We start from the raw sequence: 17,513 nt of genomic DNA on the forward strand, positions 1-17,513 counted from the left end.
AGGAAGGACTCGCACCTGCAGAGCCACGACCTGCAGCCAGTTCTGATGCCAACAGCCAAAGTGGGGACAAAAAGGCTCCCAGAACGAGCAACACTGACCCTTGGCACCAGGGAGAATGGCCCATGCCCCTGCAGGGTGCACCACCCAGTAAGACCAGAGGAGCCAGGGCTCTACTCACCCTCATGATGTGTTAGTAGCAAGACATTAACAAAAAACCATTTTATTAGCCCTAGGAAACCGTTTCCTAGAAATACAGGCACCCCAGTCTAGAGCAGGAAAGCCCAGCAGGGGAGCCATTAGGACAGAGTTTAGGTGGGATCCCACCCAACCAGAGAGCCAGGCACTGTGATTTCTTTCTTGGTGCCCCCCATGCACACTGTTGGCCCCACCAGGCACAGAACAGACTTGGCCACTGCCACGAGGTTCTTGATGCCGATGCACAGAGGACACAGATCCACAAGGCTGGGTCTTAGTGCAGGGCAGATCTGCTGTTCCAGACCACTGGCAGCATGCAGAGGTCCAGACTGCGCTGCAGTGCTGAGACGTTACTTCTCCCACTGGTGATGCAGGGCCTGGATCCATCCTGCAGCCACCCAGCCCACCGCTGCTGCCAGAAGGCACAATCCAGATCAAGAGCCATGCTATGTGCCAGTGCCTGGAGCCCCCTGCAAGGGCTCACCAGGGTCTGGAGCTGCTGGTGGGCCAGGAGAGGGGTTGGGGCCCCCAGCCCCAGGCAGGGCAGTTACTGGCGCATGTTTCTCCTGGGCTGAGCTCTGGGATGCTGGGGCTGCACTGGCCTCATAGTCAGCGACACGGCGCTGCATGATGGAGGGCATCAGTGCCACGTAGGCACGCATCAGGCGGTGGTTGGAGTGGACCAGTTTTCCTGCGCAGCTGTCGAGGCACATCTCCTGCAAGACGGGGAGGATCAGTGCAGCAAGGGAGCTCGCAGGGGCCAGCCCTGCCAAACCCAGGGGCTCTGGCCACCCCGGGGCCTCACCTCACGCCCAGTGAGCAGGCGGTAGTTGAGGTTGGAGACGCAGTGCCGGAAGCAGAGCTCGGTCATCCGGTTGTAGACCAGCAGGAAGTCCCGCAGCTGGAAGAGAGGTGACACCGGCACATGCTCGCTCACCCCGGTGCCTGTCCCAGCCAAGGCAGCAGCACCTCTGGGACCCCCACCAACCCGGGGCTCCACCAGCTCAGCCGGCCTGACTCCGGACCCCAGCGGAGCCCCTGCATCCCCACCGGCCCCACCAGCCCCGGGCCCCCCCGACCCCTGGCCCCCACCAGCCCCAGGCGCCACTAGCCCCCCCGACCCAAGGGCCGAGGCTCCCGCCAGCCCCAGGCCCCCGCACTCACGCTGCGGAGCTGCTGCTGGTGCTCGGCCGCCGGCTCCATGCCGCAGAGGCCTGCCAGGCCCCGCCGCTCTCGGAGGGGCCCCACCACCGCGGGCAGCCCGGCCCCTGCAGCGGCGCTTCCGCCGGGAGGGTCCGCTTCCGCCCGGCGCCGCCGGTGACGCCACTTCCGGCCCGTCTCCCGGCGGCCCTCGCTCGTGGCGTGACGCGGCTTCCGGCGTGCCCGGGACCGAGACGGAGCGGGGCTGTCGAGCTCCGGGCGGGGGGGCCCGGCCGCGGCCGGGGCGGCGCAGGTGGGCGGGGGACGGGCCGGGGCTGGCGGTGGAACCGGGGGCCCGGAGGGGCCGCCGGGAGCCCGGGCAGGGTGAGCCCAGCCTACGGGACAGCGACGGCCGGGGCCGGGCGCTCCGCGGCGGGGCTCGCAGCCCGGGGCCGCGGCGGGGACCCGTCCGGGACGGCCGGTTCCCGGGGCGGCCGTGCCGAGGGCAGAGCAGCGGGAGGGCTGGGGACGCGTCTGACCTCGCGTCCCGCCCAGGACGGGGTCTGGGGGGGTCCCGGCCCCCTCGCCCGCGGAGCCCCCCGCCGGGCCCTGCGGCCCCTCCCCGGCTGCAGCCGCCCCAGTTCGAGAGGGAGCCAGCTCAAGGCGATCCCTCGGCGCCGGGGACCGGGGAGGTTTGGCTGAGAGAGGCTGGGAAGCGGGGCCGCCGTCGCAGCCTCTGCCTCTGGCCGCCTGCCCGGGCCTGTCCCGCCGCGCTGGGTGCTGCGTCTCGCCGGCTTTGTGCGGGACCGGCTCTACAGACCTCCTGCCAAAAGCGGCCGCCGGTGCCGGCCGTTGCCCCGGGGCAGCCGGCTCTGCCCACCGGCAGCTGTGTGGCCTCACAGCCAGGGGCGCCGGGCACCTCAGGGCGCTGGGACCCAGAGTCCCGGCCCTGCCAGCTGTAGCTCTTCCCACACTGTCATCTCCCCGGCTGGGCCATCGCGGTTCCCCTTCAGCCAGGGCCCTCTCCCGGGGGTCCAGCCGTTGGGGCAGTGTCCCCATCTAGGTAGGCAGGTAACGGAGCGTGGGGCTGTTGGATCCGGCCGGTGCTCAGGTGCCTGGCATCCTGCCCTGGAATGTGCTCTGACCGGTCTGGGTGCAGTGGGGCCCTTGCCACTCCCCCCTCTGGTGTTTGGCCTGGCTGCGGACGTGGCTCTTGGCTCTGTTCTCCTGGGCTTAGGGCCAGGAGCTGCTGTGCTGCAAAGCCTCGGTTTTCCTGGGGCAGGGTCTGCCACCCAGTCCGGACAGACAGACTGCTGCTGTACCCAGCGATTCGTGAGGGGTGGGGGAGTGCCATCTTATTCAAAGGCATGCAAGCAGTGGGTCAAAGGGATGGGAAGAACAGCGCAGGATGGCTGGCAGCTGCTATACTCCAGGCTTGTGGGGAGTGGGGCTGGGGCTGGCTCCTCTGGGACGTGCAGCTCTGCTGGGAGCTTTCTGGGAGCCAGGGTGGCACATCCCAAGGGATCGCTGTGCAGTGTTGCAGTGGGCAGCGACTGCAGGAGGCCCCTAGGCAGATGGCAGAGGCTGCTCAGTGCACAAAGCTGCCAGTGCAGCACCAGCTGCCTGCTGTCCTCTGCCTGCTAGCTGGCCGTCGGGAGCTCAGCCCAGGCCTTGGTCCTGTGGAGTCCTCGCTTGGAAAGCCCAGGGACCCTGGCCTCGGGGGGGCGGTCTCTATGTTTCCGTGGTCCCCAGGCTCCAGTGCAGTGTTTGTGTCCTTGCAGGCCCTGAGGATGTCGGATGGGATCATGAGCAAGGCTGCCACCATGGAGATTCCCATCAGCAGCAATGGGGACACGGGCAGCCTGCCGGAGGATGACAGCTTGGAGCAGGTTTGTGGCTGGGGCCAGGTGGGGATGTGCTGGACCCGCGGATGTTGCTTTCTGGGCTGCATGGGGCAGGCAGGGCTGTGCCACGCTGCTGTGCCCCAGGCTGTATGCATCAGGGCTGTGCTATTCTCTCTGCCACACGCTCTGGCTCTGCGCCTCAGCTGCCTGCGCTGCTCCCTCTGTTCCAGGACCTGCAGCAAGTGATGGTGTCGGGGCCCAACCTCAACGAAACCAGCATCGTATCTGGTGGCTACGGGGGCACAGCAGAAGGCATCATCCCCACCAGCACCATCAAAGGTAGGCTGGACCACAGTGCTGGCTTGCGTGGACGAGGCTGGGGCAGTGGAGGAAAGCTGGGGCTGCCTGGCAAGGGCACTGCTGCTCCTTGTGCAGTGGCAGAGGTGGGAGGGAGAGGCTTCATCACGGGAAGGACGGCACAGCTCATTTCCTCACTGGGCCGTGGAAGCCTGCAGGGAAGGGAAGGAGTTATGCTTCTCAAGCTGCAGGGCCCAGGAGCCTGCCCCCTCTGCCAGGCCATGGTCTGCAGTGCTGCCGGGCAGGTCTTGTGTGGGTCTTGTGTGGGTGCATGGGCAGTAGCTCTGTCTCCAAGCTGGACCGTCGCCTGGGCCCTGGAGTGTGTCCCTTCTCTGGTCCTGATATGCAGTTCTGCCTCAGCCTGGCCGCTTGGCACAATGCCTCCTTCCTTCCTGGGAAGGCAGCTCCTGCCAGCACAAGGCAGCTCATTCCCTTTCTTTCCTGCTGGGCTTGGGCTCTGCTGACAGGCTGGCACACATGTGCCCCTGGCAGAGCCTGGCAGCCTTGGAGCGAGGGGCTGCCACTTTGCTAATTGTGCTCCTCTCGTGCTCTCCATGCACAGGAACTAACAGGGAGGTACCACAGGAGGGCTGAGCCACAGGCACTTCCCTGTCTTGCAGGCATGGGGTCTCCCACTGGGGAGGGTCCTTTGCATAATGCTCCCGGGGCCAAGGGCTGTGGCTTGTGGCACCTGGGTTTTGTGCCATGCTGAGGTGGGGTGGGTCTCGAGTCCTTCCTCCAGTGAACAGGAAGCTCTGGGGGTGCTGGTGCCAGCAGTTGTGCGACGAGGACAGGAATAGCTTGCTCGTGGCAGGATGAGACAGGGTGGCTCTGAGCCCCCTGTCTCCGCTTACTTTCTCTTCTTGTTGCTCAGGCCGGTCCTGGAGTTGCAGATGCTCTTGACAGCAAGGCATCCTGCCTGCCAGGCGGTGGCATGGACAGGCATTCCACAGCCCCGGGGCCCTGCTGGTGCCTGCACCCCCCTGGGATCACTGTCCAGGTCCAGTGGGTCTGTGATGATCATCAGTGGTGATGGGCTGGGTCAAGCCAGCACTGCTGGGGCAGCTCTGGCACAGCCATATCCCTCCTGGTCCTGTTTCACACAAGTTTTTGTCCCCTGACTCTTGCTCCAAGCGGCTGTTCCACAGCAGGCTGTTGCTCAACCCTGGGCACTCTGTGCCATGCTGGGCCTAAGCGAGTGGATTTGCACAGGTAGAGGGAATGTATGCATTTGCTCCCGGCCTGCTGTGCCAGAGCAGCATGGGTGGGTGCCAGGAGGGGGCATGCAGGAGTGAAATAATGGACTCAATGACATATCAATATGATCCTAGTTGAAGACGCTTTACTTAAGTTTCTGCAAGCTTATATACAATTTTCATATTCGTACACACATCACACCTTAATTCTGTTGGTTACATACCCTGTTCAGACACTGCTATACTAATTGGTTAAAATTAACTAATTGGTTAAAAGCACACGAGCAGTTAGTCCCATCTTTAAAATTGTTGACATTCCTGCAGTTATCAGCTCCCAGCTCAGCTCCTGTTTTTCTGCCTGCTTAACTGCCAAAGATCCCGTTTTCTTTGTTCTCAGTGTCTTTCTCACAACCTTGCGGCCTTGCTGAGCAGGCAAAGCTTTTAATCGTATCAAGCTGCTAAGGCAAGAGTGCGTTTTGATAGGCCACATGTCCCTTTTCTTCCAAATACGTTGCCACAGGGGCATGTGTAGTGGTTTCTGTCCCCATGTCTCTGTCATGCCAGGCCTGTCCAGCTCTCAGCTCACAGGACACAATGGTGTCAGCTGATGGGATGGAAGGAGTGGGGAGGGAACGATTGGTATGGGAGGTGGCCGTCTGGCAGCCAGCTGTGCCTTCTGATTTCACTTCACACTCATCTGCTCCCATTGCTCTCCCCTGCTGCCATCCTACCCGCACACTCATCCTTTGTCCTGCCCATTCCTGCCCCCATGCCCGTCACACCACCCCATCTCCTCTCACCCCTCTCTGCTCGACACCTGCCAGCCCCTCCATTTCCAGGCTGTCTTGTCCAACCTCACCCACCCCGAGGACCATCCGTCTCCCCCAGTGCATCTGCCGCCAGCAGGATGGCCAACCAGGGTGGTGCTTCAGCAGGTACTGTGGCCATCTGGCCCCTGGCTGGTGCTCCACAGCCCCCCAGCCTGAGCTTGGGCTCCTCACCCTGGGTTTAGGGCACCTGGTTAGTGCTAGGTCCCTCGGGGCACCTTCACAGAGACGGCTGCAGCCCCATGTTGCTGCCAGCGTGCAGGCAGGCGAGCCCGCTGCTGCAGGAGGAAGAGCTTCCCAATGCTCACCTCCCATGGCAGCTGTAGCAGGGTGTTTGTCCCAGTGCTCTGGGGTAGAGGGTGGCGCTGCCAGGGCCCTCGGTGGCTCAAAGGTGAGACCCAGGTGGTGCCTGATTGTGGGAGGTGGTTCCTGCAGTGAGGAGCCCATGTGTGTGCCTCCCCAAGGTGCTGCCAGTCGCCATCTCTGCCCTGGGCTGCTCAGTGAGGAGGGGAGTTGGGCAGGATGCTGCTCAGGGCTGCAAGGAACGAGTTGGGAGGCACCGGGGCCCGTCTGTGAGAGCAGACGTGGCTGGGCTGGTGGCAAGTCAGCCCCAGGGCTGGTTCCTGCAGGCAGGCTGAGGTTGCTGCCTTCCTTGCCGGGTTGGCTGCCAGCACTACTGGGACCCTGCCTGGAACACTCTGGAAGGGCTTGTAGCAGCCGGTTCCCTGAAAGCACGCACGAGGCATCAGGTCATGATGGCAGCAAGACGGTTAACTGGTGTGCAGCAGTGCAAGGCTGGCTGGAGCCTGTTAACGCCAGCAAGGGAGAGCTGCTCCAGCCCAGGGCCTGAGCAGGGCAAGGTGCCTGGCACGGTGCTGCAGCAGGCGCAGCAGCAGCTTCCTGGACAGGAGTGGGTGCTGCTTGGACCGTGAGTCTGTTGTACGTGGGCTCTGTCAAGCCCCACTGCAGCCCTGTGAAGCCCTGTGCTTCTTGCACTGCCCTTAGTGCTCCAGGCAGAACCACGGTGCCCTGGGAGGACACCATTGCTTTTGGGTGAGCAGCCTGGCTTGTGCCCTTGCACACGCTGCTGCCTTGCTGAACCGATGCCACACAGGGCTCGCTCTGTTCCAGGCTCTGGGCTGCACCAGCCCCACCCCAGCCCAGCCACTGGAGGAGAGGAAGTCGTCCGTGGCATCGCCGTGGAGAAGTTTGATATCGTCAAGAAATGGGGTATCAACACATACAAGGTGAGCTGCTTCTCGGGACCATCAGGATAGCCCAGCTGGCTGCCAGGGGCAATGCAGGAAGCTCAGAGCTGGGCCAGTCCCTGCACTAGGGGTGAAGGAGTAGCAGGAGGTGGAGGATGCCCCCAGGGGTCTCCCCGCAGAATTTGCAGAGACAGCTCTGCAGCTTTCTGCTGCCCATAGCAGCAAGGCATGCTTTGTCCCTGTCAACCGGGCACCCGGGAGCTCCTGATGCCTCTTTCCCTTGCCCTGTAGTGCACCAAGCAGCTGATCTCAGAGCGGTTTGGCCGGGGCTCCCGCACCGTGGACCTGGAGCTGGAGACGCAGATTGAGCTGCTCCGGGAGACAAAGCGCAAGTACGAGTGTGTGCTGCAGCTCGCACGGGCTCTCACCAACCACTTTTACAGCCTGGTGCAGACACAGCACGCCCTGGGGGATGCCTTTGCGGACCTCAGCCAGAAGTCTCCTGAGCTGCAGGTATGCCCGCTGGGGAGATGGCGCATGCCTCACCTCTGCCTGTGCTGCAGCCCCTCGTGCCTGGGAAGGAGAGCTAGACACCCAAATCAACCTTGGGCTCTGCAGCACAGCTGGGGGCGGCGCTCTGCTCCACAGCACCTCAGGTGCGTGAGGAGGAGGAGGTTGGGGATAACTGTCCTCGGCGAAGGCTGTGGGGCCAGGGAGAGCGTGAAAGGCCCTGTCACAGCACCTCCTAGCAACACCTGGGGCCAGGCTGATTCTGGGTGTGTGGGAGGAGAGAGGGGGCCTTGCTGGTATGGACCCTGACTCATCCTCCTCTCCCAGGAGGAGTTTGGTTACAATGCGGAAACGCAGAAACTGCTCTGCAAGAATGGAGAAACACTACTGGGTGCTGTCAACTTCTTTGTCTCCAGCATCAATACACTGGTGAACAAGACCATGGAGGACACACTCATGACAGTCAAGCAGTATGAGACAGCCAGGTAGAATGGCGGTGTGGGCTGGGGCTGGGTTCGTGACAGGTGCATGGCATTCCCGGGGCGGGGGATTGCAGGGCTGCAGCGGAGCTCTGACACCGGCTGTCCCTACGCAGGCTGGAGTACGATGCGTACCGCACGGACCTAGAGGAGCTGAGCATGGGCCCTCGGGACGCCAGCACCCTGTGCCGGCTGGACGCGGCCCAGAGCCAGTTCCAGAGTCACAAGGACAAGTACGAAAAGCTGCGTGCTGATGTGGCCATCAAGCTCAAGTTCTTGGAGGAGAACAAGGTGGGGCTGGGAAGGGGCCGCGGGGCGCAGAGTGGGGGTCTGCCATGCACCGGTTGTGTCCCTTGGCTGTGCTGCCTTGCAGCCGCCTGCCCAAGACCTGTCTTTGGGTGGGCAGCACCAGCGGGGAAGGGCAAGGGAGCACCCATCTCTGCCCACCTCTCATTGTGGCTTCTGCCGCACGGCCTTCTCCCAGCTTTCAGCTTTTGGGGGCTGTCAGCAGCAGCACTGACCTCCCGCTCCTGCACTAGGTGGGGGCCATGTCCCTGCTGCCTGCCCCTTCTCCTGGTGCGGGCTCATGGCGGGCTGACCCCTCCTGCTCTTCCCAGATCAAGGTGATGCACAAGCAGCTACTGCTCTTCCACAATGCCATCTCTGCCTACTTTGCTGGGAACCAGCAGCAGTTGGAGCAGACCCTCAAGCAGTTCAACATCAAGCTGAAGACCCCTGGTGCTGAGAAGCCCTCCTGGCTGGAGGAGCAGTGAGCCGCCCCCACCGCCCCCCTGTGTGCTCTGGCCACGGGCACCATGGACCTGAATTGTGACCTCTGGCCGCTGGCGTGGGGCTGGGCCACGTGCTCGGGGGTGAGCGGGGGATGCAGCCTGGGCCCTGCTGCAGCCAGGGGCTGCCTGCTGAGCACGGGAGGGGGTCTGGTTTGGCAGGGAGTGGGAGGCTGCAAGCAGGGCCCTGGTCCTGCCTGGGGAGAGGAGCCTGGGGAGGCTGGGGCGCTCCCCATCCCACGTCTCCCCTTCAGGGCAGAGTCCAGCCCTGCCTGGCTCGTTTGCACTCTCTCCGCACAGACCCCTGGCACTGCACGATGGCTGGGAGCCCCCCCTGCCTCCCGGCACCCCTGCGGGCCAGCAGACACCTCCTGCGCTGGGCCCGCATGCCCCAGACCCCACTGCACACCCTGGGGTGGGACAGGACGCCCCACAGTTCTCCCTCTGCCAGCCCCCAGGGGCAGAACAGGAGTGCAGCCCCCTGCCCCGGGCCTCCTCCCTGCCCACCAGGAATAGCCCTGCCCTGCCGCCTTCATTTCCAGATGAAGACGAAGCTATGGAGGGGCTGCGGGTTCCCACCCGCTGCAGCTGGCAGCCTGGGGGCTGGGTCCTGCCTTCTCTCCCAGCTTTGGGGTTGCTGCAGCTCCCTCCTGGCTGATCCCTGGTGTTTCCCAGGCAGCTGCTCTTGCACTCCCCCGCCAAGCTGACCCGGGGGCCACCCCCCCAGCCTCACACTACACTCCCTCATGCGCAGGGTGGGCTGTGCCGGCTGTCTTTGGGCCTACAGCATGCCTGTCCTCCCCTCCGCATCCCCCAGCCTGGGCTGTGCTTACCCGGTCTTTGGTGGGGGGCCCTGCGCACTGCTGCTAGCCAGGGGTGGGTGGGCAGGTGCTGGCCAGGCACGGGTCCTCTCACCGCCCTGACGCTTGGAGGCCAGATGGCTCCAAAGTGGGGACTCAAACCAAGGACCAAACGCTGGCCGCGTCCCAGGAAGGTGCATGTGCATGCCTGCGTGCGTGTGCCGAGGGCACGTGTGCCGAGGGCATGTGTGCCACGCGCAGCAGTGCCAGGGCCTTGGCCGGCGTCCCAATGAGAGAGCTCTGTCCCGCTCCAGCTGAGTGTTGCTTCCAGCCCTGGCCACATGCAGCACTTGGGCACTTTCTCCTGAGACAAAACAGTTATGTTTTTCTTGCTAATTTAATCCCTGATAATTTAATATTAGTCTGGATCTGACAACCCCTCCCCCCGCCTTTCCCGGTGAAGGTCTTCCCTCCCTACTTGTGTAAGACTCCAGAATAAAACGGTACGGATCACTCTGCGTGTGGAGCTGCAGGGCTGGTGGCTGGCTGTGGGCCTGGGGGGCGGCGAGGTGAGGCTGGCCCTTCCCATGGCTGTGGGCTGGGGTCCTCCTGCAGCTGCCCTCTGCGGGTGGGGGTCTGGGGGGGCAGCAGGGGCTGTGCCCCTCCATCCTCCTCCCCACTGCCAGCAGTGGAGCGAGGGGCCGTTGGTCCTCGGCCCCCTGCCCACTCTGTGCCCAGGGCCAGAGGCACTGCTTGATCCTGCTTGCGTGCAGCCTCGGCCAGGTTGGCAGTCCCGGGGACATGTCTCTGGGGAGCTCGGGGCTCTTCCAGCCCCATCCTGCCCTGTGGTAGGAACGGGGCTGCCGGGGGCCGACCACAGGCAAGTCCCCAAACCGCCCCTAAAACAGCCGGGGGCTGGGCCAGGAGCTGGCGCTGGGAGGGCCCGGGGCCGCCGTGCGGCACCTGGGGGGGCTGGGCGAGTGAGCAGGAGGGAGCGCTGGGGAGTGCTGCGTCTGGCTCGGAGGGGCGGGAGAGGGCTCCATCCTCCTCCTCGCTCCCTGGCCGTGAGGAAGAACGTTACAGAGGGTGGCGGAGCGCTGGGACAGGCTGCCCAGATGGGCGGTGGGGTCTCTCTCTGGAGACGTTCAAACCCGCCTGGAGGCGGCCCTGGGCAGCCTGCGCTGGGGGAGCTGCTGCAGCCCCGGCCGGGCTGTGACCCCGAGACGTGCTGCTGTTCGCCGAGCCCTGGGGCGACCGGCCTGGCCCTGATGCCCGCAGCCGTTCCCCCCGCAGCACCGGCAGGCACCGGGACCCGGCTGCCGGGACAGCGCCGCTCCCGCCTGGCAGCCAAATGCGTGGCCTCAGGGGAGGGGCTCGGCGGGGCTCGTTTCCCGGGGACGGACGGGGGGTCTGCTGCTCCCGGGGGCGGCCGGCGCTGCCTGTCACCGCAGTCCCGCCGGCCGCAGCGGGGGCTCGGAGGGTCCCACGGGGTGGACGCCTGCAGCGGGGCCGGGGTGCCCGGGGTCCAGCCGGGTGCTGCACCCCCCCAGGAGGGCAGCGGGCTGGGCATCCGCGGCCCCGGCGCTGCCCTCGGCCGCCAGCCCGGGGTGGGACGGGCCCGGGGCGGGGCGGGGCGGGGTGGGCCGAGCCGCAAGAGCCACGGGGCGGCCATTGGCCCCCGTCCCATCCCGCCTCGGTCCCATCCCGGCCATTCCGGTCCCGCCCCGGTCCCGCCCCGGCCATCCCGCCCCATCCCGCCCCGCCATCCCATCCCAACCCGGTCCTGTCCTGGTCATCCCGGTCCCGTCCTGCCCCATCCCCCCCGCGGTCCCATCCCGGCCCGCCCCGGCCATGGGCTCCTCGCGCCGCACCGCACCGCCGCTGCCCCCGGGGCCGCCCCCCCGGCGCTGCCCTCCCTGCCGGCGGCGAGCGGCTGCGGACGCTGCACTGGGAGATGGTGCCCGCGGCGCGGGCGCGGGACCGCCGCTCGGTCTGGACCCAGCGGATCCCCCTGCCGCCGATCGACCTGCCGCGCCTCCGGCTGCTCTTCCGAGAGCCCCGCGGGGCCGACCGGGGACTCCCCGCCGCCCTGACCGCCCCGTGCCCACCCTCCCCCAGGCCGCGCTGCTGGAGCCCAAGCGGAGCCTTGCCGTCGGCATCTTCCTCCAGCAGATCAAGCGGTGAGAGCTGCTGCCTCCCCGGGGACGCCCCCCGGAGACCCCGCCGACCCCCGCCGGAACGCTGCCCCACCCGCCCGGGAGACACCCCAGCCCTGGCAACCAGTACCCCCGCCCCAGGGCCCGTACAGGGGTGGTGGGGAGACACCCATGTGATACATCCCCCCTCCCGGGTCCAGCCCATGGTGGGGGCAGAACGAGAGCTGTCCTCACGGGGGGGGTCCCGTCGCAGGGGTGGGAATAGGGGCTCTTGCTGCTCTGGGCACCAGGCATGGACGCGGACGGGTGCGTGCTCCCACCGTGCCCACTGCAGGTGGTCAGGGTGTCCCTGCCCCCCTGGGAGGGATTGAAGGGGTCTGTTGGCCGCCAGGGGTTGTTACCCCACTGCGGGGGGTGCAGAGCACTGCCCATGTTTCTGGGCCAGGGGGATCACCAGTGTCTGATGTGCCCCCCCAGGCCCATCCACCAGATTGTGCAGGACATCCAGGAGGGTGTCGGGGTCCCTGAGGGGCAGAGAAGCTGCTGGAGCTGTCCAGAATGCTGCTCAGTTCTGCAGAGGTGAGGGCTGGGATCAGAGGGGGGTCCCTGGTGACCCCCCCTGACCCCCCACCTCTGCCCACAGGTGTCCCAGCTGCACTTCTTCCCTGGCAGCCCCCACCAGCTTGCTGACCCCGAGCTCTTCATGCTGCTGCTGACAGAGGTGCCCAGGTGGGAGCCAGGGGGAGGCAGGTCCCGTGCACCAGAGGGGTCCCGTGCACTGGGGGTTCTCATGACCCCACCTGCTCACCCTGCACTTGCCCCCAGCTACACCCGGCGCCTGGAGCTGCTGGTGCTGAAGGAGGACTTCTTCCCCCAGATCAGCACCCTGCACAGCTCCATCCAGACCCTGGCGGACGCTGCTGTCTGTGAGCAATATCACGGGGGTGCGCTGGGAACCATGAGGGGGGGGGGGGGCACTATCCCTGCCCCTGCTCATCTCCCCGGCCACTCCCCAGTGCTGCTGGAGTGTGAAGAGCTGCACACCATCCTCCACCTCATCCTGAGTGTTGGCAACCACCTGAACTCGGTGAGCCCGTGGCACAGGGGCCCTGCTGCCTGCCCCCGCTCCCCCCTGGCACAGCAGGGCCACGGCAACTCCCCTGCTCTGCTCCCAGGGCAGCTATGCTGGCGGTGCCACCGGGTTCTGCCTTGCCTCACTACTGAAGCTGCCCGACATCAAGGCCAGCGAGCCAGGCATGGACCTGCTGCACTTCGTGGCTATGATGAGCGTGGTGGGGCTGAATTTTCCGGGAGGGCAGCCATTTATGGCAGAGCTTCTGGTCCGTGCTTGGAGTGGTCTTTTCCCTGGTGGTGGTCCTAAATGGAAGGTGATCCCTGTGCACCCCCGCAGCTCCCCTCCACAGTCTCATCCCAGTCCCCTGCCCACTGTCCCTGTGGCAGCACCCACAGTCTTGTGGTCCTTGTCGGGGTGCCAGGCTCCCTCCCGGGCTGCAGCCACCAGCCTCTGCAGGGACTGGGCTCTGCAGCAACTCCTCTGCCCACTGGCTACCAGCATGCCATCACTGGCCCATCCTCAGCTGCCTCCCCATGCTTGGGAGCCACAAGGTGCCACCGGAGTGGGGTTCATCAGAGCAACCCCATGGCTGTGGGCACTGTGTGTCCCTGGGGAGACACTGCTCCCTCCTCTGCCCTGTGCAAGGTCACTGCCCTGACAGCGATGTGCCCGGCTCGCATGCAGGGGTGTCTGTTTTCCCTGTCAGGCAAGCTCCCCTGTGGTTTTTCCCATGCTTGCCCCTGCTGCCACCTCCTCACCTTCCTGCTCTTGGTTTGGGCTTGTTCCTCCTTGGCTGGGTACCACCCTGTTGCCACTGCCATAGCGCCCCCTGAAGCCCCCCGTGCCTTCAGGGATGTTTTGACCCTTCCTGGCCGTTCGGTTATGGGTGCTGGTTCAGATCAGTCCCGCAGTGACCTGGCAGCACATCTAGCTGGGGATGCATGCCCGAAGCTGGCCCCCAGCCCTGCTGCACAGATGGGGAGTCACCTCCACCCATTCCACCAAGATCCAGCTCTGCCAGGGCCCTGTGGGATGCCCCTCGGCCATGTAGGGGCTGATCGCTGCCCCTCTCCCCGCAGGAGGCAGCCAGGGTGGACAAGAGCCTGCTGGACTTCCCCAATAAGCTGCAGCATGTAGGCCCCAGCCTCACGGTAAGGGCATCCCAGCACTGAGCTGGGACCCTGCCCTGGGGGCTGGCACCCACCGAGGGTGGGAGGTGGAGGGGTAGGAGGGGGGTCCTGGCTCGCAGTTCGCATGGGGGGGGGGGCGGGGGGGGCGGGGGCAGAGCATCGTGGCACAGTGGGGGATGGGTGACCCGGGTATGTTGGCAGGATTTAGGTGGCAGAGGGGGAGGGGGAGCTGCGGCAGCTGGCGGGGCAGCTGGTGGGAGCACAGAGCCTGGGCACGGAGGGGGCTGGGGCTGCAGCTGCAGCCCTTCCTGCGCACGGCTGAGGAGACGGAGGAGCTATGCAACACCTGGGGATACACTGGAGCAGATGCACCACGCTGCAAATACCACCCTTGATTTCTGCGAGGATGCGGTGCCCCACGGCTTGCAGGAGCTGTGTGCTATCCTGCACAGCTTCGCAGGCCAGCTCCACACTGCCGCGAAGGTACCAGCCCCCTGCAGCCCCATCGTGTGTGGGACCAGCCCCGGCTCTGCCACCCTGCTCCTGGCTGGCCCTGACGCTCCTCTGCCCCACAGGAGAACTGGGGTGCAGGAGCAGGCTCAGCGCTGGTGGCAGCAGCTGGAACGGGACGGGCTGAAGCGCCGCTCCGTAGCCATGTGCTCCACGTGGGGACACGGCCCCCCAGCACGCAGAGCCTGGCAGCCCCTTCCCGCTCACACCACAGCATGGCATCCACTCCCTGCACCCTACTTCCGAGCCCTGCCTGAGCTTGACCCCCCAGGACAACCGCCTGGTCCCCCAGGCTGCTGGAGCCCCCCACCTGCCCCTGGCTCTGCAGAGTCCCACCTGGTCACCTGGAACCCCCCCTGGCCCCTCCTCCGGTGGCACATGGAGCCGGCACTGCCACCCCTGCCCATGGTGGGGGGCTGTGACCAGCCCTCCCTGGGCACCCCGGACAGCAGGCAGGGGGGGCTTTTCGAGCCCAGTCCTGAGCTCGGGCTGCCGACCCCCCTGCCCCAGTGGCAGCCTCGGCCCCCTTCAGCCTGGCCAGCCTCTTCAGGCAGAGAGGGGCCTGGAGGGGTCTTGAGTGCCCCCCGCCATCCCCAGCCACCCCCACTGAGGGCTCTGCCCTGTGTGGCTTCCTCTGGCGCTTGGCTGGTAGGAGGGGGTGCTGGGCCTCCCCTAGTTGAGGTGCTGCAGGGCTGCCACATTCTGCTTTTGTCCTTCCCCATTTCCCTGCTCCCCTCTGGTTTCTTGTGGTAATAAACGCTGAGGATCTCCCTGGCTGCCTGCTCAGGACCTGGCTGCTGCGCTGCCCTGCCTGGCTGTCACACAAGGCCACGCCGGTGCCTGGCTGCCTCCATCCAGCACAGCACAGCGTGGTGCTGGCCCTGCTGCCCATGGCTGCAGCTCCCTGCCTGCTGCCCCCATGCCACGGCTGTGCCACAGTGTCTGGCACTGCAGCTGCAGCAGCCGTGTCCCCGGCCCTGCACTGGACAGTGTCCCCACTGAGCAAGCCATCCGCCAGCCCCATCACTATGCCCTTTGTTGTGGGGCTGGTGCTGGCCGTGCCAGGCACGGCTGCACACACCCTCCGTCGCCATGGCTGGTTCCCTCCATCCTGGCAGCGGGTCCTGGGGGGGCTGTTGTGGGGGGCCCAATGCAGCCTGGAGCGTGACCGGGGAGGGGAGTGGAGCCGGGGACCCCGGGGGTCTCTGGTGCAACCTGCTGCCCGAAGCAGGGGCAGCTGTGGGGTCAGACCGGGCTGCTCACAGCCTCATCCAGTAACGCCTTGGAAAGCCCCAAGGATGGAGGCTGCACAGCCTCTCTCGGCAACCTGCTGCAGTACCGGACGGTCCTCACAGGGCACAGGCTTCCCACCGTGCCCGCCCAAAGTTCTCATTTCAGACGGTGCCTGTGGTGTCTTGTTCTCCTGCTGTGCACCCCTGTGAAGAGCCTGGCTCCGTGTCCTTGGTAAGCTCACTGTCGGCGCTGGCAGCTCACTGCGAGGTCTGCAGCCTTCTCCCCTGAAGGCTGAGCGAGCCCCGGTTCCTCGGCAGCTCCTCACAGGGCAGGTGCTCCAACTCAGCGGCCGGCCCCGAACTCGCTGCAGTTTGTCAAGGTCTTTCCAGAGCTGGACATGGTGTCTGGATGCGGTTTAGCAAGGGCTGAGGAGGGGGGAGGAGAAGCCCCGGCCCCGGCCTCCCGGCAGTGCCCCCGTTGGCACCGGCCGGGGTTCTGCCGGGCTCTCCTGGCTGCCGGGGGTGCCCTGTGGCTCGTGCCCGGCTCACTGCCCACCCAGACCCCCAGGACATTTTCCCTGGAGCTGCTTCCCCGACCCGTGCTGTCGCAGGGGTGCTCTGCTTCCCGGCCCTGGCGTTTGTCCTCGCTGCATTTCACGGGGTTCCCTGCGGCTGCCCTTGGGGTGCAGTCCTGCCCTCGAGCGTGTCAGCTGCTCATCCCCCCCACACCCCCGGCTGGTGTTACTTGTGACCATGAGGAGCGTGTGACCATGAGGAGCGTGCACTCTGGTCCTGCACGGGCCGTTGCTGAGGCTGCTAAGCAGGAGAGGTGCCCGGGCTGGCCCCTGCGGTGCTGGTGCTCCGCTTGTCACCAGCCTCCAGGCAGAGCACAGCTCCCGAGCCACAGCCCTCTGAGCCCGACTCTCCAGCCTGGCTGTGACCCACCCCCTGTCCAGCCCCCCAGACCGTAACACCCTGCCTCGGGTGAGACGATTGTGGGAGAAGGTGCCAAGAGTCATGGCTGCTGTCACCTGCGGCCACTGTCGCTGTGCCACGGGGGGCAGACAAGGCGGTTGGGGGTGGCTTCACCCGGGTCACCTCCCAAGGCCCCACGTGGCTGTGGCGGTGGTGCCATGCTGGATGGCAATAGTGTGAGGTGGGAATGTCACCCAGCCGGTTGCTCTGTGTGGTTGGGGCCAGGCCGTCCCGCAGGGCTGCCGCACCCAGGGGCAGTGCCCAGCTCAGGGACCTGAGCACCCCACCTGCACCGACGGCCCTGCGCTGCGGCTGCTTGCACGCTTGCACGTGGGTGTGTGCACACCCCAGGGCCTGCTGCATACCTGGAGCCCACCTGCCTGCCAGTGGCGCTCCGGCGCACGGCACACAGCAGCAGCACGGTGCCCAGCCAGCCCCGGCGACGCGGCGGAGATCCCACCAGACCCTCCATCCAGGATGGCTCCCGGGGGCAGGTGAGGTGGTGTGTGCCAGGCATGTGGCGTGTAGGTGGGGGACAGTGGCACCGCAGATTCACCCCGAGGGTCGCCGGGTCACCGCCCTTGTGCCAAAGGAGCGGCAGAGAGCAGGAGGGCACACACAGGCAGGGCACGGGTGTGCATGGGTGTGCAAATGGGCACGGGAGCGCCCCGAACACGGGTGAGAGTGCATACCTGCACACGTGGGGCGTGAGCACACAGGCGCAGTGTGCGCAGCCCTGGGAGGGCAGGAGTGCACACACACTGCACAGCCTGTGCGCACACCCCCACCCCCCCACCCCACGCACAGGTGGGTGGGCGTGCACACGGGCACTGCCTGCACACTTACACCATTGCACGGCAGGGCGGGGTGGGGGGTGGGGGGGGCATGCACGTGCCCCGGCTGCAACCCCCATTCAAGCTACTCGTGGGCTCTACCCCACCCGTGTCCGTGTCCTCGGGACAGCCCCGGCCCCCACACTTAGGGGTCTGCCAGCCACGAGCCCCCACACTTTGAGGGCTCGGTGGGGGGACACGACGGGTGGGATGCGGTTGCCGTGGTGACAGCCGGGTACCCCGGGGATGCAGGGGGGC

At 66.1% G+C, this 17,513-nt stretch overlaps 4 protein-coding genes across 8 annotated transcripts; 3 read left to right on the plus strand and 1 right to left on the minus strand.

Annotated features, from left to right (window-relative positions):
- Positions 1-204: 204 nt before the first annotated feature.
- TIMM10B (translocase of inner mitochondrial membrane 10B) lies at positions 205-1,494 on the minus strand. The gene is made up of 3 exons (XM_055802615.1): positions 1,360-1,494; positions 1,001-1,096; positions 205-911 (listed from the first exon to the last, which is right to left on the minus strand). The coding sequence occupies exons 1-3, from the start codon at positions 1,396-1,398 to the stop codon at positions 642-644; spliced, it is 405 nt and encodes a 134-aa protein (XP_055658590.1). The 5' UTR covers positions 1,399-1,494; the 3' UTR covers positions 205-641.
- A 16-nt stretch (positions 1,495-1,510) lies between these two features.
- On the plus strand, positions 1,511-9,857 carry ARFIP2 (ADP ribosylation factor interacting protein 2). 5 transcript variants are annotated; one of them, XM_055802612.1, is made up of 9 exons: positions 1,511-1,648; positions 3,117-3,224; positions 3,410-3,518; positions 5,557-5,667; positions 6,691-6,806; positions 7,059-7,280; positions 7,605-7,762; positions 7,873-8,047; positions 8,374-9,857. In XM_055802612.1, the coding sequence occupies exons 2-9, from the start codon at positions 3,126-3,128 to the stop codon at positions 8,527-8,529; spliced, it is 1,146 nt and encodes a 381-aa protein (XP_055658587.1). In that variant the 5' UTR covers positions 1,511-1,648; positions 3,117-3,125; the 3' UTR covers positions 8,530-9,857. The 5 variants fall into 5 exon arrangements, 4 of the variants coding, with proteins under 4 accessions (XP_055658587.1, XP_055658588.1, XP_055658589.1 ...); XM_055802613.1 differs by lacking the exon at positions 5,557-5,667 and adding an exon at positions 6,565-6,612; XM_055802614.1 differs by lacking the exon at positions 5,557-5,667 and having other exon boundaries at positions 1,512-1,648.
- Positions 9,858-11,130: 1,273 nt separating this feature from the next.
- On the plus strand, positions 11,131-12,223 carry LOC114010303 (nascent polypeptide-associated complex subunit alpha, muscle-specific form-like). The gene is made up of 2 exons (XM_055803326.1): positions 11,131-11,524; positions 11,978-12,223. The coding sequence occupies exons 1-2, from the start codon at positions 11,196-11,198 to the stop codon at positions 12,081-12,083; spliced, it is 435 nt and encodes a 144-aa protein (XP_055659301.1). The 5' UTR covers positions 11,131-11,195; the 3' UTR covers positions 12,084-12,223.
- Positions 12,224-12,290: 67 nt separating this feature from the next.
- On the plus strand, positions 12,291-13,753 carry LOC129784359 (uncharacterized). Its single transcript, XM_055802869.1, has 2 exons — positions 12,291-12,587; positions 12,676-13,753. Exons 1-2 carry the CDS (start codon positions 12,291-12,293, stop codon positions 13,231-13,233), a joined length of 855 nt encoding a protein of 284 aa, XP_055658844.1. The 3' UTR covers positions 13,234-13,753.
- The last annotated feature ends 3,760 nt before the right edge of the window (positions 13,754-17,513 follow it).

This window comes from Falco peregrinus, chromosome 4 (assembly GCF_023634155.1).
Source record: "Falco peregrinus isolate bFalPer1 chromosome 4, bFalPer1.pri, whole genome shotgun sequence".
NCBI lineage: Eukaryota > Metazoa > Chordata > Aves > Falconiformes > Falconidae > Falco > Falco peregrinus.

Excerpts from the sequence above, each read along its gene's own strand:
- TIMM10B (XM_055802615.1), bottom strand. The coding sequence starts at position 1,398 with ATGGAGCCGGCGGCCGAGCACCAGCAGCAGCTCCGCAGC. Across the intron at positions 1,097-1,359 it reads ACCAGCAGCAGCTCCGCAGC|CTGCGGGACTTCCTGCTGGT; the intron begins GTGAGTGCGGGG and ends CCTCTCTTCCAG. Across the intron at positions 912-1,000 it reads GCCTGCTCACTGGGCGTGAG|GAGATGTGCCTCGACAGCTG; the intron begins GTGAGGCCCCGG and ends CCCGTCTTGCAG.
- ARFIP2 (XM_027777371.2), top strand. The coding sequence starts at position 5,340 with ATGGGATGGAAGGAGTGGGGAGGGAACGATTGGTATGGGAGGTGGCCG. Across the intron at positions 5,668-6,690 it reads CCAGGGTGGTGCTTCAGCAG|GCTCTGGGCTGCACCAGCCC; the intron begins GTACTGTGGCCA and ends GCTCTGTTCCAG. Across the intron at positions 7,281-7,604 it reads AGAAGTCTCCTGAGCTGCAG|GAGGAGTTTGGTTACAATGC; the intron begins GTATGCCCGCTG and ends CTCCTCTCCCAG.
- LOC114010303 (XM_055803326.1), top strand. The coding sequence starts at position 11,196 with ATGGGCTCCTCGCGCCGCACCGCACCGCCGCTGCCCCCGGGGCCGCCC. Across the intron at positions 11,525-11,977 it reads TTCCTCCAGCAGATCAAGCG|GCCCATCCACCAGATTGTGC; the intron begins GTGAGAGCTGCT and ends GTGCCCCCCCAG.
- LOC129784359 (XM_055802869.1), top strand. The coding sequence starts at position 12,291 with ATGACCCCACCTGCTCACCCTGCACTTGCCCCCAGCTACACCCGGCGC. Across the intron at positions 12,588-12,675 it reads TTGGCAACCACCTGAACTCG|GGCAGCTATGCTGGCGGTGC; the intron begins GTGAGCCCGTGG and ends CTCTGCTCCCAG.